At 43.1% G+C, this 16,151-nt stretch overlaps 1 protein-coding gene across 1 annotated transcript; it reads right to left on the bottom strand.

Annotated features, from left to right (window-relative positions):
- Positions 1–1,786: 1,786 nt before the first annotated feature.
- Positions 1,787–14,463, bottom strand: ccdc15 (coiled-coil domain containing 15). Its single transcript, XM_083776526.1, has 10 exons — positions 14,126–14,463; positions 13,897–14,062; positions 11,662–11,916; positions 10,295–10,411; positions 9,368–9,550; positions 6,368–6,487; positions 5,294–5,400; positions 4,091–4,324; positions 3,515–3,666; positions 1,787–1,994 (listed from the first exon to the last, which is right to left on the bottom strand). Exons 1-10 carry the CDS (start codon positions 14,182–14,184, stop codon positions 1,906–1,908), a joined length of 1,482 nt encoding a protein of 493 aa, XP_083632652.1. The 5' UTR covers positions 14,185–14,463; the 3' UTR covers positions 1,787–1,905.
- Positions 14,464–16,151: the final 1,688 nt, after the last annotated feature.

Below are 16,151 nucleotides of genomic sequence, written 5' to 3'. Positions count from 1 at the left end.
AGACCAGACCAGATATTACAGGATCATATTCAGGAGTTACTAGCTCAATCGCAAATGTTAATCACATTATAGGTCAGCATAGAAAACCGAGGCATTGCTTGAAATATAATATGTTCTTTATTAACTTTGAGGTTGAAAATGTGAAAACCATCTGCCCTGAGAACATATTGACAGGATGGTCAAATTTGAGTTTTTTCACGAGAACGTCAATTCCTGAGGTGAACTTCCACAATAGTTGAATGTTGCTGAAAACTAAATATTCTTGAGCTATGCACACTACTAGAGAAAAGAGATATCCAGCATACAATGTCAATATTACTGTGAGTATTTCTGACTGATATTCACAGAAATAGCTGAAAAAGAATGTGAATTGTGACCTTGTTTTCAGACTGAGACAACTGATATTCACTTTTGTATGTGAGTACAGTTTGTATGTGTGTGTAATACAGTCATCTGTTGCACTCAAAAACACACAAGCCTACATGTGGAGTTGGGAGCGAAGAAAGACATTTCAGCAGTAATGCACGCACGCACGCACGCACCAGTATATAAGAGAAGCAACAATGGAATGAACAGCACAGCAGAAAGCTCAAACAGACCGCCACGTTGGTCAGCTGCTAGTGTAGTCAGTGACATGACATGTCCATGAGCCACTACTCGAGTAGAACCGTCTGTCTGAACTGGCTCGCAGTCTATGCCTCACGTTGTCAACAAGTCACCCGACCCGGCCTACAGTCATTTACAAGCTTCAAACTGGTTTTTGTCATTTTATTATACCCAATTTAGTCATTATCCCCTTTTGTTTCCTCTCACTGCCAAGCCCTATTGTTGATCTTGGGGAGGGTGTGTGTGTAGACAACCACATCTCTTATGATATACTTTTCTATTCTTTTTACCCGACAGTGAGGACTTTTTTCGGGAAGTCATATTGCAGAGGAACACGCTATATACCTCCCAATGTTGTTCGCTAAAACTGGAGGGAGTCACTATTTCAGTGAAAGATCTCTCTCACCACCAGGCTTCCACATCCCTGTGCTGTGTCTCTTCTGTTGGCACGCCCGGCCAAGCCAAGGGCAACCATAAGTAAGTATAGGTCGGAGAGGATTATTGTGGGTATCAGGCGACGCCCGTTACAATGCGCTATAGACCCCTGGGAGATGGAGTCTGTCCCTGTTACAATGCGCTATAGACCCCTGGGAGATGGAGTCTGTCCCTGTTACAATGCGCTATAGACCCCTGGGAGATGGAGTCTGTCCATGTTACAATGCGCTATAGACCCCTGGGAGATGGACTCTGTCCCTGTTACAATGAGCTATAGACCCCTGGGAGATGGAGTCTGTCCCTGTTACAATGCGCTATAGACCCCTGGGAGATGGAGTCTGTCCCTGTTACAATGCGCTATAGACCCCTGGGAGATGGAGTCTGTCCCTGTTACAATGCGCTATAGACCCCTGGGAGATGGAGTCTGTCCCTGTTACAATGCGCTATAGACCCCTGGGAGATGGAGTCTGTCCCTGTTACAATGAGCTATAGACCCCTGGGAGATGGAGTCTGTCCCTGTTACAATGCGCTATAGACCCCTGGGAGATGGAGTCTGTCCACATTACAATGCCGCACCCAAGCCAGTGCTATTCAAAGGCTGAGTTGGTGCCCGGGATCCATTTATTATTGAACCAATATTAACTAAATAAATCTGGTAAACAGAAATGCAGGTGTCGATGAATCGAATACATATATTTGGACCCCGATGAAAACAAGCCATAGGCTTTCTTGGGGATCTTAAAATCCTCTTGGCGGACCTTGTATTGAACTGTACTTACTTTCCTGTGCAAACTGTTCATAAAGTATTCAGTCAATGCCTGCAGTGTTTACTTCCCAAGGTGAAACATTGTGCAAGGACGCCCTCTAGTGGGTGGGCATCCAGTGAGGAGCCCCGTTGCTGCCTTCCAGCAGGTCCAGGCTGAACACGGCAGACTGCAGAGCCCTCACATAGGCTGTGGAAAGAGGAGATGGAACCGTGTACATTAACCCATTTTCATTTGTCTTGTCCTTTCCCTGCTGTGGTATTAGGCTTCGTACACACATAAAGAACGAATGCTCTGCACTCTGCCTTGTGTTTGATGGCCACCCCAATGCTTTTCCAACGGAAGTCACAAGATCGGCTATTTTCAGCATGCAGCAAAGTGTAAAATGACTTATACTGGATCTCTTGTCCACTAGTCCCTTCCTAACATTTTAGTCTAGTTTTTATTTGTTGACAGAATTGTCAGTATATTTAGTCATAGTTTTAGTCATCATAGCTTAGTTTTTAATTCGTTTGTATGTAGTTTGTCAGCGAAAAAAGGTAGTCGACGAACATTCTTCGTCATAGTTTTAGTCGACAAAAACACTGTTTGAAACCCTCTCGACTGAGGAAGCAGGCATACAATATCGTCTCCGTCGCGGGGGTGGAAACCCAATATGTCCCAAAACCTCCTTTTCAGACTTGCAAAAGTAGTAGATCTACAAGCTCAAAACGTGTCGCTTTGTGCTAGCATTTCAAGCCTGTGTAGATCTGCTAGCTTTGTGTAACGCTGTAGTATGATAAAGTAGGGCACTCATTTATGAGAAAACACACAAGTGACAAGACAAAGTTATAACATGGAGATAAGAGGTTTCTGCCTCACAGCAATTATACAACAGTTACCCTTAAAACTATGAAAACCGCTGAAAAAACATGTTTCTTTTTAATGACGGATGCAGTCACTACGACCACAAATGTCCCAAGAAACTAGCTATAGCCTAGCCACCGACTTTGCTGCGCTCTGGGAGAACAGAGCAGCTGAATTCTTTGTTTTGATTCAGGTGTGGAGTGGCGCTCGTTTGAACCTTGGCTAGAAGGCTGGTTTCAACCAATCAAATTGCTTCCTCGAAACGACCAGATCAGTTCATTAGATAGGACATGAACTGATGATCTATGTTCAGTTTTAAATGTTTTTATTCTATTTATCTTTTTTTATGGATTCCTGTAGTTTTTCTTAGGACTTATTTATACTCAGAGTATTGTCTTGCACTGATATATTTATTATTGTTAGAAAGGGAGTCTACCAACGCGCCTCAAGCCTGAAACGGCTGATCCGGTGCTTCACAGGTGCAGGGACATCAAAGTTGCATAAGGAGAAGAGACTGGAGCAGCACGGACATTTAGAGCCTTTTATTTAGGTGCTAACGTTTCGACTAACGTTCGACTAACGTTTCGACCTTGCGGTCTTCATCAGAGTCATGACTCTGATGAAGACCGCAAGGTCGAAACGTTAGTCGTTTTGTATACTCAGCACCTAAATAAAAGGCTCTAAATGTCCGTGCTGCTCCAGTCTCTTCTCCTTATGCATATTTATTATTGTATGAGCCTGTGTTGTCTTTTTAACTATAGGAGAAACGTAATTTCGTTTTTTTTTTCTGCTGCTACAGTTGGAAAGAATGACGAAATAAAGCAATCTTGAATCTTGACCTGTTGTATTAGTCACTGGTGTACCTTTGGGGTTGTTGTAGAAGACACAGTTGTTTGCACAGGTGTCAGGGTGTGAGTCCCAGAAGGTCTCTCCACAGCAGCAGAGAGGGGGAAGGTCCAACAGCTTCTCCTGGGGCAGGCGTTCCTTCAGCCGAGCACGGAAGGCCTCGACAAACCTGAGGAGGCGGGGGGGGAGGGGTATGTGTGAAACCATTGTGTGCCGAGTGGATCGTTCATATTTTTTTGATTGATTGATTGAATGATTGATGTCTTTATTGATCATGAGATAAAATCATGTGTCACATACCTGTATCTAGGCTTTACTCTGACATAGACCTATACTGCACATTTGGATTCTGAGGCTTTTTGCATACTATTTTAACCCATTCTGACCGGGCACCCATTTTGGTGTCGGCATCATGTTATGCTTTAGCTATTGAAAAATAGCAGATCTACAGGTCTGCTATTTTTGAAAAATCGAAGGACGACTGACATAGAAACATAGCTTTATCAGAAAACTGTCAGGATGTAGAAGACATTTTTAGAATCTGATCTCAGGTCAGAATGGGTTAAATACCGTAGTTTGGGGGGAAAATGTACCTGGTTCTGTCTTTGTCTTGAGGTTTGCTGCTCTTCTCGGCGCCCGCGCAGGCACTCTTCTCGGTGGCCGTGCGGGCACTCTGCTGCCCTCTCCTCTCCTCCTCCTCCTGCCGTAGCCTCTGCAGGATGAGCAGCTCTCTCTCCTCCATCCGACCCCGGGCGGCTCTCTGCCTCTCCCGGTCGTCCAGGCTCCTCTCCTCCTCCTGACGCAGCTGTTCGTGTTCCGCTTTGATCCTTGAAGGGGGAACATGTTGTACCAGCAGAACAACAGTGGCATTTAAATGACTAGACAAAAAAAAAACGTGCTTTTCTGTGTGGAGTTTGCATGTTCTGGCTTACAAAAATTGTGGGATTAAACTTTAGAGGGAAAAAAATCATGTAATCATGTATATCTCAGGACAATTGTGAAAAGTAAGGACCCCCCATCAACCTGTAGCTACGAGTGAGGCATCACCAAATTAATAATGTGAAATTCATTAATCGCGCGACATGCACAGACAGAAACCTTTACTGATCAATGGGGGGGGATCAGTAAAATGTCACCTCTGGCATGCATGCAAGGCTTTCATTCCATCCATATGATAATAGCCCTCTTCCAGTGCGCTAAACTTGACGGAGAGTGGCCGGCCGCGCATACGAATAGGTAGGAGGTGTCGCGCACAATGGGTTGTGTTAACACCTGTTATTTTGTAAAGGAGAGAGATAGAGAGAGAGAGAGACAGCAGCGTGAGAGCGGACTGAAGCGGTTCTTCTACAGATAAACAAAAGGTCATGAAATGTATAATATAAAAAAGAAAACCAATTTCCGCAAGGCATGGAGTCACGCCACCCCAGTGAATGGCCCCAGGCTGGGGAACATTGATCTATGATCATGTCTGCTGTACAAGCTATATATACACATTAGGGCTTTAAGCAACTAGTCAACAATTCAACTAGTCGACTAGTAAATCCACTAGTTGACCTCGTTGATAAAAAATAAAAATTAAACTTTTTTTAAACCCTAACCCTCAAGATCAAGTAGATTATAGCTTTATTCACCAATGTACAGTACAGTTTTTAAAATGTACAAATATTAACCAAAAAAAAAACCACTTTTTTTTTTAAATCACTAGAAGTGAAAGCCCAAATATACATGGTTAGAATCTAAAATGACACAGGTGCTTTCCCAGTTTGAATGGACTAAGAGTAAGCGGTTAAGGCCACCTTGCGATGCGTTTCAGGTGCTTGCGTTGTCGTCGGCGCTCCTTCACCTGCTCTCTCTCCAGGTCCATGTAGAGCCGACGGTGCCTCACCAGGCAGGACTGGTGCTGCTGCAGAGGAGATACGGGAGAATCTGAGTTAACGTCGACATTAAAAAAAATGGTCTTCTAAATTTGGGGAGAAGTAGTTTCATAAGGAGCTGGTATGATGTACTTGATATGAACAGAAAACGTTCAGTTCACTAGTCTACACTCTACTCTACAACTGCCTTCATTTCATCCGATTGTCTGTCTGGCAGGCACTTAACAAGCGATCCTTAACTGTGTCTGTTAGAGAGAGGGGCAGAGAAGAGTGGCTTTGCTCAACTTGATTTATACTTATATTCTCCACTCTGATGAAGGTACATGTTCGATATATCATGCAGCCTTACTTATTAGCCTATATGTTGGCTATTCAAAATTAGATTTTCGATTATGAAATCGGAGACTTCCAACGATTAATCGGAAAATCGATTAATCGGCAGAATCCCTAACCGTGACTTGGCATAAATTAAATTAAAAATTAATTAATTAAATTATACCGCAAGCGATGAAAATTAAATCCATAGTTTTGTTGTTACTTTTGGGTCAATCGGTTATTGATTGATATCAGTGGAATATGTTATTAATTATTATGTTATTCTTTAGCTATTGAAAAATAGCAACTCGGTGCCGTGCTATGACCTACAAGGAGCTTGTCTGCTATCTTTGAAAAATCGTGAAAATGTGGCCCAAATGTTTGAATATATTTTTTCAGAGCGAACGTTTTTAACTAAAATCTTTGCTTCTGGGGAGGTCCCTGGAACAACATATTTTCAGATGGGGGTCGGCGGCCAATTTCATGTAATTTTGGGGGTCCTTCACATGAAAATGTTTGAGAACCACTAACATGGGGTTTTTCAGAAAACTGTCAAGATTTAGAAAACATTTGTAGAATGGTCCTCAGGTCTAAATGGGTTAATTTCTCAATAATGACCTGCTCCCCAGTGATTATCCTGTGTAATATTGCGTGCAGACGTTGGATGTTTAAAACGGTCACCTGTCTTTTGATGTCCTGTGGATCGTCCAGAGGCCACAGCACCTCAGGGACTCTGGTACTGGACTTCATGGTACTGGACCTCAAAGCATCACCAGAACCTGTTCTATGATGATCATTCACCTGAAACATACACACACACACCATTCAACAGCATGGTCAGCCCGGTGGATACAATTGCAAAAAAAAAAAAGTGGTCAAACTGACATATTGAGCCTATGACACATAGTGTGGCTACCTTCACATTCAGTAGATCCTGTGATCTTTTGTGGCCAGATGTAATTTCTTGAGGTCTAGTAGGACTATAGTAAATAATAAGAATAATAAACTCGCTATAAAATTTTATACATATGTGACCAGTGCCAGCAGAATATGCCTCATGTCGCCAGAATGAACATGCCTTAAATCAATAAATAAACTCGTTTTTTTTTTATGTGATTTTCTTTTTTTTTCATATTAATACAGTTTGAATGTTGAAGAAGGTTTTCATTCAAACAGATTGTTCATTTGGGCAAATGAAATGTATACATTTATACGTCAAAGTGGGCTTGTTTTTTAACAAGTTTCTGGAGGCAGAAGAGCGCAGTTCCGAGATTTGCATGTTGGTTACGATTGGTCCTGTAATCTCTTTGTCCTCAGGTTTCACGCTCTGATCACCGCCCATTAGCGTGCTTGTGTTTGTAAACACAGAAGTATTCTGGGCATTTGGGTTAGACTTTACAGAAAATAAACAAAACCACGTATAGCTACTCGCTGAAATACACTTCCCAGCTTGGAGTCTTTCACCAACAAACAACAGGCTAGAAGCTAGCTAGCCTAGTTAGCCGTTTGTGTCGTGTGTTAAAGAGCAAAGAGATCACACGTCTTTTCTTTTAATCACAACTCGCTCATTTCTTGCTCATTTAAAAAAAGGTTATATACTATGTAAACTATGAAATGCAGGCTTTCATTTGGTATATAGAACGTTTGTGTAGGCCGTCTCTAAGAAACGGTATCAATTGAAAAGGAAATCGCTTAATTTTTTTCCTCGCGCACCCAGCAAAGAGCTACGTCTTTTCAAATACGGCTGTTAGTACTGTTAATTCAACATCCGGTGAGGGGAGGATACGGATCGTGTATGTATTGTGTATATAAATCAGGGCATACAGTGGGTGGGCTTTAGACCGGATGTAAGCCTTGCACACTAAATAGACACCCGATGTAGTATGAATCCACCCATCGAATGCACAGGAATTACTATAAATGAAACCAGGCATTGTGACTGCATGTGGACAGATCTGTTTATTAAAATAGCAAATCTACAAGCGCACAACATCATAGCCTGATGCGTCGATTTTATTTATTTAAAATACTGGGTCAATTGTCTGACTTTGATTGCTTAAAGTAGACCTGCATAAAATGGTGTACTGCAGCTATTTACAACCAGGTAGTGTATAAGTTAAATTGAACACTTAACTTAATATTTAATACTTGAATACTTATACTTAGTATTTAATACTTAGTACTTTCAAAAGGGTTTATTGGGGCACCTTACAAATTGCATTGTTTGTTCTACTGGCTTAAACATGTCAGTGTTTCTAGTGTTGCACTGTTGACAGCTAAAACGTCCTATTGTCTCTTGTCCCTCCCATTGTCACACCCACTTCTGTCCAGCTCTAAGGTGATAAAATGTTGTGAATATTGAAAAGGGCTTTTCTCAGCTTTGGGTGAAAGGCCCCAGTCATTTTAAAATGGTTATATCTCCTTCAATTATTGTCCAATTTCATTGAATGATACATCATATGAAAGCTTACATGCTGTACTTTAACCCTTTTACTGCTGCCATTTATTGAGAAATTAGGACCTAATTCATGCCAGCATTTTTTTAATTTGAGCTCTTATTTTGAAAAGCCACATTTTGCCTCAACCGGAAGTGAGCTTATCCCTGCCAGCTTTACGTTGCCAAGACAACCTTTGTTTACATAATCGAATCAATGCCGGTACATATAGCACTGCACAACGTCGGCTCTGTGCCGTCAAAGAAACGCTGGTTTGACCAAAAATGCCATCTGGGACAAGGAATAGGAGATACAGGCGATTGAAAGAAACGGATAGAATGGATTCTTATGGCGACCGCGATCTAATCTGAACGATCCAGTGCAGTGCTAACAACATTGCTAGCTAACCGGCTAACGTGAGTAGCATTATGGCTCGATCGATCATATGCACTATAAAAGTATAATTGCCGAAGGGCTACGGCAATGGCAGCAAGGTGTATTATCAAATTGAGGCTTTGATTGCCGAAGGGCTTCGGCAATGGCAGGAAGACGGTTAATAATCTGTAAAAATCTGAAAAATGGAAAAGGCGACATGAGGCATGTTTTGTTGGCACTGGTCACATATTTAGCCCCATGTTCGAATGCCCCCGTCCCCCTCTCAAAAACAGCTAAAATCCCTAAAACGAAAGAAAGCAGCAAATGAAAATAAATAAATAACACTCATCTTTTACTTCCTCTAACAACAACCTAAGACATGAACCTTGGTTGGAAAGAAAACTAAAGTTGTCCTTTAAAGTGCGCAATTTGGTATAGTCTTTTTTTATTGGCCTAAAATAGTCTATATACGTACAATCAATCAATCATGAATCCACTTACTGACCGGATGTCAATATTTGTATATGTGACCATTAAAGGTATATTCAGTGATTTCACTCAAAAAACCTTAGGTTTCGTTTTTGGCTGTGGGACCCAGCCTTTCGTCCAATCAGGATAGAGAGTCAAAAACGAAACCTAAGGTTTTTTGACCCCCAGGGGTTAACTGGGGACAGGGAGGAACTCCTTATATGGCCAGCACACTCTATAGTAGGGAGGATTATCACAACAAAACAAAAAAATAAGTGATATTTGAATTAAGTGAAATCACTGAATATACCTTTAACAGCTTTATGTAGCATGTGACATGTCAAACTAGGGGGTTTCATGATTCTGCCGGACTATTACATCTCTATATGGGCGGAACACTGACCGGGTCGGTGTCAAAGGTCACGCTCTTCCGTCCTCCGGCGTAGACGTAAACACTCTGCCGGACCAGAGGACACTCGTGTCCATCGGGGGGCAAGGGGACATCTTCGTCCTCTGCCTCGCTGTCCAGTTCTTCCTCTTCCTCGTTTGTTTCCACTTCTACTCGTAGCGTTTTAGAAATAGGCTTCTGTTTGGGAACAGTGGAAAAATGTTTTATTTTAAATATATTATATTAAAGTCTGACTCAGCAATAGAGAACAATTATAGAAACCACGGGTTTCGTCGAGACACACACACACACACACACACACACACACGCTTTTTTTGTCTTTTTCCGTGTCATTTTAGATTTTAGACATTTAAACCATAAAGAAGCATCAATCGTGGGGGGAAATATATGTTTTCTGTTATCCATGCACATATATGTCACCTCAATCAGGCTAATGATAACAGATATACCATTACCATCAATTCCAATAATGCAGGTACACTTTGGTAGGCCTGTACTAGTCAACATTGCACCATAAAGCATTCAGGTCACCTGCAGTAGGCCTAAGCTAACACAATAAATGGTATCCTCTGTCTAAAATGTAGTTACTACTATCACATTCTGACCGGGCACCCATTTTGGTGTTAGCATCATGTTATGCTTTAGCTATTGAAAGATAGCAGATCTACAAGCTCATATCGCGCCACCGAGTGGCGCGATACGAGCTTGTAGGTCTGCTATTTTTGAAAAATCGAAGAACGACTGACATTTTTTAGAATCTGATCTCAGGTCAGAATGGGTCAATCAGACCAGTGTGTGTCCAGCGGAAACCTCGTATGAATCTGATCTCAGGTCAGAATGGGCTATGGGCAGGGTTTGGATGACAATATAGCCTTTGCAACAGACAATGAATGGGACCCATCCCTAAAGTCAACCACTCACATCTCTGGTTGGAGAGACGTGCCACACGCCTCCAGGGAGCTCCGGCATCATTTCTCCGTCGGTGAGGATCTGACATTTGGCCAGTCTGCGTCTGACATGGCTCATGGCCTGACTGGGCTGGAGAAGAGAGGACAAAACAAGTCACCATTAACCCATTCTGACCTGAGATCAGATTCATACGAGGTTTTCCACTGGACACACACTGGTCTGATGAACCCATTCTGACCTGAGATCAGATTCTAAAAATGTCAGTCGCGCTTCGATTTTTCAAAAATAGCAGACCTACAAGCTCGTATCGCGCCACTCGGTGGCGCGATATGAGCTTGTAGATCTGCTATTTTTCAATAGCTAAAGCATAACATGATGCTAACACCAAAATGGGTGCCTGTTCAGAATGGATTAATCACTCTCATAACATTGAACTCCTCATACAGGGACAAATGTGTGTATCATTGTTAGTTCCTGCACGTTAAGAGCTGCAGTGTCTGAAATCTGTGAGTGCTGACCACTTAACTACCCAGTTAGGCCCGAGGCCGGTCTTAAAAACCTTCAGAAAAATGAGCGGCGGTGGCTCAGGGGTAGATTGGCCTGGATGGTAACCGCAAGGTTGCCAGTTCCAACCTGGGCTCCCCCAGAGTTACTGTCAAAGTGTCCTTGAGCAAGACTCTGAACCCCTAATTGCTCCTGATGTGCAGGTTGGGTGCCTTGCATGGTTTCTGCCGCCATCGGTGTGTGAATGTGTGTGTGAATGGGTGAACTTATGCACAATCTATGTAAAGCGCCTTGGATAAAGGCGCTATATAAATGCACCATTTATATTCATAAAATGTGGAGAAAAAAACTACCAGTTCTAATCTAAAACATCCATCTAAAATGACACACTCCATGTCAAAACCATGCAAGGCACCAACCTTCTCACAGAGAGCAACTAGGGGTTCAGAGTCTTGCTCAGGGACACTTCGACACCAACGCAAACATATTTCATCCGCAAGCTGGAACAACATATTTTCAGATGGGGGGGTCCGCAGCCAAATACAGATAATTCTGGGGGTCCTTGACATGTAATAGTTTGAGAACCACTGATACAGGAGGTACTGTTCAAATGTACTGTAAATTCTACAAACTGTTAATAAATATTTCAATCAATCAAAAAACACAGGTTTTTTTCAGAAAACTGTAATGATTTAGAAAACATTTGTAGAATCGAGCTCAGGTCTACATGGATTAACTCTGTGTGTGTGTGTGTGTGTGTGTGTGTGTGTGTGTGTGTGTGTGTGTGTGTGTGTGTGTGTGCGCAAACAATAAACACACTACATTATGCTGTCTCAATCAAATGCATTTTTTTTTTTACAGAGTCAGAATCTGACCTGCCGGGAGAGGTGCTGCTCTGCTGTCCTGTGCTCTTCATCAGCGTACATCAGCGCCCCCTGCTGCTTGGCAGGGGAGTGGCGCTGCTGGGCACCCTGCTGGGGTGTGTTCTGCAGCAGCTGGTGTCTCCTCCTCTTCCTGAGGTCTTGGGCTTGCTGCACCCGTCGGAGGACGTCCTGTTGGAACTGCAGCAGCCTCTGCTCCCTCTGCCTTCTCACTTCCAACTGCTGCTCCTCCGTCAGCAAGGCTAGGACCTGGCGATCAGTGTTGCGTTTTAGTTTTAGTCGTATTAGTCTCGTCAATATAGTTCATTCATTTAGTTCCAGTCGCATTTTACTAGTCACCTGGAATGTTTTTAGTGTTAGTCTAGTTTTAGTCGACTAAATCTACAGTTGATTTAGTCGACTAAACTGTATTTTGGCGCGCCTCGATGCCGTCGTAATGGCTGTTTTTACACTTGGACTATATAGTGACAAGACTATAGACTACATGCCCACGTTGTAGATCTGCTATTTTCAGCATGCAACCAAGTGTAAAAAGACTTATACTGGATCTCTTGTCCACTAGTCCCTTCCTAGCATTTTAGTCTAGTTTTTATTTGTTGACGAAATTGTCAGTATATGTACTATTAGTTTTAGTCATCAGAGCTTGATTCGCCTGGAAAGGAGTCAGCTGAGGTGGTTCGGGCATCTGGTTAGGATGCCTCTCGGGCGCCTCCCTAGGGAGGTCCTCGACACACGTCCCACTGGGAGGAGACCCCGGGGCAGACCAAGGCGCAGTTGGAGGAAATACATCGACTCACTGGCCTTGGAAGGTCTCGGAATCCCACAGGAGGAAGTCACTAATGTTGCTCTGGAGAGGGAAGTCTGGAGCACTCTGGTGGAGCTGTTGCCTCCGCGACCCGACTACGGATAAGCGGTTGAAGATGGATGGATGGATTATAGCTTAGTTTCCATTTAGTTTTCATCAGTGGAAAAGGGTAGTCGAAGAACATTTTTCATCTTAGTTTTAGTCGACGAAAACAACACTGCTGGTGCTGGTACAAAATACATGAAGCAACGCTCGAACCTTAAAATGGTGATGTTCAAAAAAATGAATGCATGAATGCATCCAGCTCACAAGCCTGCAGTTCAGGCCCGAATGACACGGATATAGGGTTTCTTTTTTTTAAACTAATAATCCAATAAAGTCCACTGTATAAATGTGTGACAGACACACACATGCATGAAATGGGCAGAGCCATCTAATAAGAAGAGTTACGATATTGAGGGGGGCGCTCGAGCACTGTTCATGCAGCCAAGAGACAAGCTGGAGTTGGAAATAAAAAGAATGCAACGAGGGGAGCACAAATAAGAGCTATTTTAAGCATGTGAGCAACATGACAACTGTTTTAAAGTATTGTACAGTAACAGCTGAAGTCTCTTTAATGTTTATGTTGTACTTGTACTATTGCTATAAAACAATTTAAAATAAAGGGATTTAAGATCATTAAAGCTGGGCTGTTGCCTGAGTCCAGGACTTGTCCCAGTTGGTTGTCCCCATTCTCAATAGAAGTCTTTGTAGGAGAGACTGGAGAGCCGCCATTGGACTGAAGCCCCATGAAGTGAACGCAGTTTGCGTAACTCTGTCTATATGTAAAGGCTCTGGAAATGGGGAGGTGGAGTCGCATGCCACCTGTAGGCCTACTTGTAAGACTGGCATGAAAAAGGAACAGCACACACACATCGACTTCTTCACTGATCTGAGCTCACTCTTTGTGGGCAGTGCACTGACAGAGGAACTTTGTGTACATGCTGATAGTAGCGTTGCTGTCACTTTTGGAGCAACAGAAAGGCAAGCTCCTGTTGTATGAGTCAAGGGATTTTGTGTTGTGTAATTATTGTGTCAATAAGCTAACCAACTAAACATGAATGCATATGGAGCTGTCGTGGTGTTGAGGCGGAGCAGTGGTTTTCAACCTTTTTCCATGTCAAGGTTAATTATTTATTCGGCATTTGAGCCACACGGACCACTATCTGATGACATTTTTTTCCCGAGTGGGAACCACTGGGTGACTAATAATGTCAAACTGAATGCATGTCAACAGACTAATAATGCATGTCAAACTCTTATGGGGGTCCCTGGCATATCTCTTCAAACGGGGGTCCGCGGGCTAATTGGTGTCAATTTGTCAATTTAGGGGTCCTTGACATGAAAAGGTTTGGGAACCACAGCTCTATGTGCACGGCACTCACAAAGGGGTGTTGCTGCAGCTCGTGTCCGTCCTCCACCCAGGCTCCCACGGCGGCCACAGCCTGGTTCCTCTCGGCCAACACCAGGGTTCCACTTCCAGGACGACAGCCCACCGGGGTGGCGGCGCCGCTCCGCCCGCCCGGGGCGACGCTCCGCCCGCCCGGGGCGACGCTCCGCCCGCCCGGGGCGCCGCTCCGCCCGCCCGGGGCGCCGCTCCGCCCGCCCGGGGCGCTGGTGCTGCTGACCCCGCCGCCGGTTCTCTTCGTGACGCCTCTCCGGTTCATCATCATCGCAACAAAACAACAACAAGCCTCACCGTCCACCACGTCTGGATTAATCGTTTAATATGGATTTATTTCACTGCTGCTTGAAAGCTCGCAGCTACTTATCTTTCTAGTTATCTTATTAATGCCATCATATTAAATGTATTGTAAGCCTACTGTTGCTGATAAAGAGTGGACTCGGCGGCACATGAGATCTCTTTAAAAAAAGACAACTTTATAGTTGTCTGTAACAGACTTTGTTGTTTTGTTTTACCGTTCGTTTACTTTGTTTGTTGCATCCGAAAGTTCCAACCGTCCACCGCCTCCAACACAAACGTACGTGACGTCGTTAATGTGCGACTGCTACTACTAGTGCGACGCCGGTTGCCTAGCAACTACAGTACAACAGACGCCACTTGTTCTAAAAAAAGAAAACGTGGAATCTGGGGACCCCCAGTGGTCTTTGAGGGGATGCCATGCAAAAACGACAAAACAGTTTAAACATTGAAAACCCTATTCTAATGATGAATGGCCCTGATGAAGACCGGTTTCGAAACCAGTGGTGGAAAGTAATTAAGTACTTTTACTTAAGTACTGTACTTAAGTACAATTTTTAGGTATTTGTACTTTAGTATTTCCAATTTCCAGTACTTTTACTTCTACATCTGAATATACAACCCACAATGTACTAATAATATATCAGAGATTCAAAAGTGCTAGCATTGTAAATCTCCAGTTAAAGGGGTCGCACAGTAGGCCTATATACCGTACACGGTCAAAATGGGCAGGGGTGAGGTGGGTTCAGTGAGTGAGGCCAAGTAGTAGCCTGACCAGTTTGTTTTGGGACGTCTGGAATCTTGTTTTAAGGGCCTTTGAGGTGCTGTAAAGTTTACACCACTGCTATTTACTGTATTCTTTTTATTTTCCTTCATTTGTTTTTCCTTTCTTTTTGAGTGGTGCAGCCACTCCATGGAACAGCAATGTGTGTCTGTCTGTCTGTCACTATGTCCGTTTAGAGTTCCAACAGGTGACAAGGTGGCGCTGTTGAGCTTCACACTGTGCACAGGTGGATGATGGGAAGCTGAGTTTTTAACACCAGCACAGAACAGTACAGACTATGCACAGGTGCATGATGAGTTTAGACCAGAGGTTTTCAACTGGTGGTCCGTGGACCACTGGTGGTCCGTGAAGGTAAGGTATTGCATGTGGTCCCTGGCCATGCATTTAGTATGTTTTTTATCGACCGCTAGTTGGGAAATTAACTAGTTCATTAAGTGACCTGGTGATGTATGATGACATCAATGTCAGTTACTGCAGGGAAGTCGGATGTCAAGAACTTCCACAGAAAGGGAGTTTGAAGTTCAAGGGAAAGTGAACCGGAATGACTGGTTGAGTCTATTAGGAAATGTCAAATGTGCCCATAATATAATCATGCAATCGCATGAGTCTGCCATCTATGAGTTTAATATGGAAGGTTAAGAGAACAGAGTAAGGGCAACCATAGGAAAGGAATAGCTCCGGACGACTAGCATATGCCAGTTAAATTATACTGACTGTTAAGGTCTTGATTTAATTCACCTCAAATTAACAAATTTGATATTCAATTTAATATCCCCTCACCCAACTCAACAGTGGTCCCCAGGTTGATTCTTAGTCAGGGTGGTGGTCCCCAGGTTGATTATCAGTCAGCGTGGTGGTCCCTGGTTCATAATCAGTTGAAAACCCCTGGTTTAGACAATACATTCAATCTCCCAAATGAGACGAGAAAGAATCCAGATTATTAAAATTAGACCACAAACTGGGTGAAAATGGGGTTATTTAGTTCTTTATTATATGACAAAAAGAACATCAATTATTGTATAAGGCTAGTATTTTTTTTACAGGCATTTACAGACGATAAGCAACAAGCCTCAGAAACACAATTAAAAAAATCATACGTGGTGTAACTTGATGTCATTACTTTGTATCAAAAACATTTGCTAATCGATATGACA

This window comes from Protomyctophum parallelum (assembly GCF_964188405.1).
Source record: "Protomyctophum parallelum genome assembly, chromosome: 1".
NCBI lineage: Eukaryota > Metazoa > Chordata > Actinopteri > Myctophiformes > Myctophidae > Protomyctophum > Protomyctophum parallelum.
This window is presented reverse-complemented; position numbering and strand designations above follow the sequence as displayed.

Excerpts from the sequence above, each read along its gene's own strand:
- ccdc15 (XM_083776526.1), bottom strand. The coding sequence starts at position 14,184 with ATGATGATGAACCGGAGAGGCGTCACGAAGAGAACCGGCGGCGGGGTC. Across the intron at positions 9,551-10,294 it reads ACGTCTCTCCAACCAGAGAT|AAGCCTATTTCTAAAACGCT; the intron begins GTGAGTGGTTGA and ends GTTCCCAAACAG. Across the intron at positions 4,325-5,293 it reads CACCTGAAACGCATCGCAAG|GATCAAAGCGGAACACGAAC; the intron begins GTGGCCTTAACC and ends TCCCCCTTCAAG.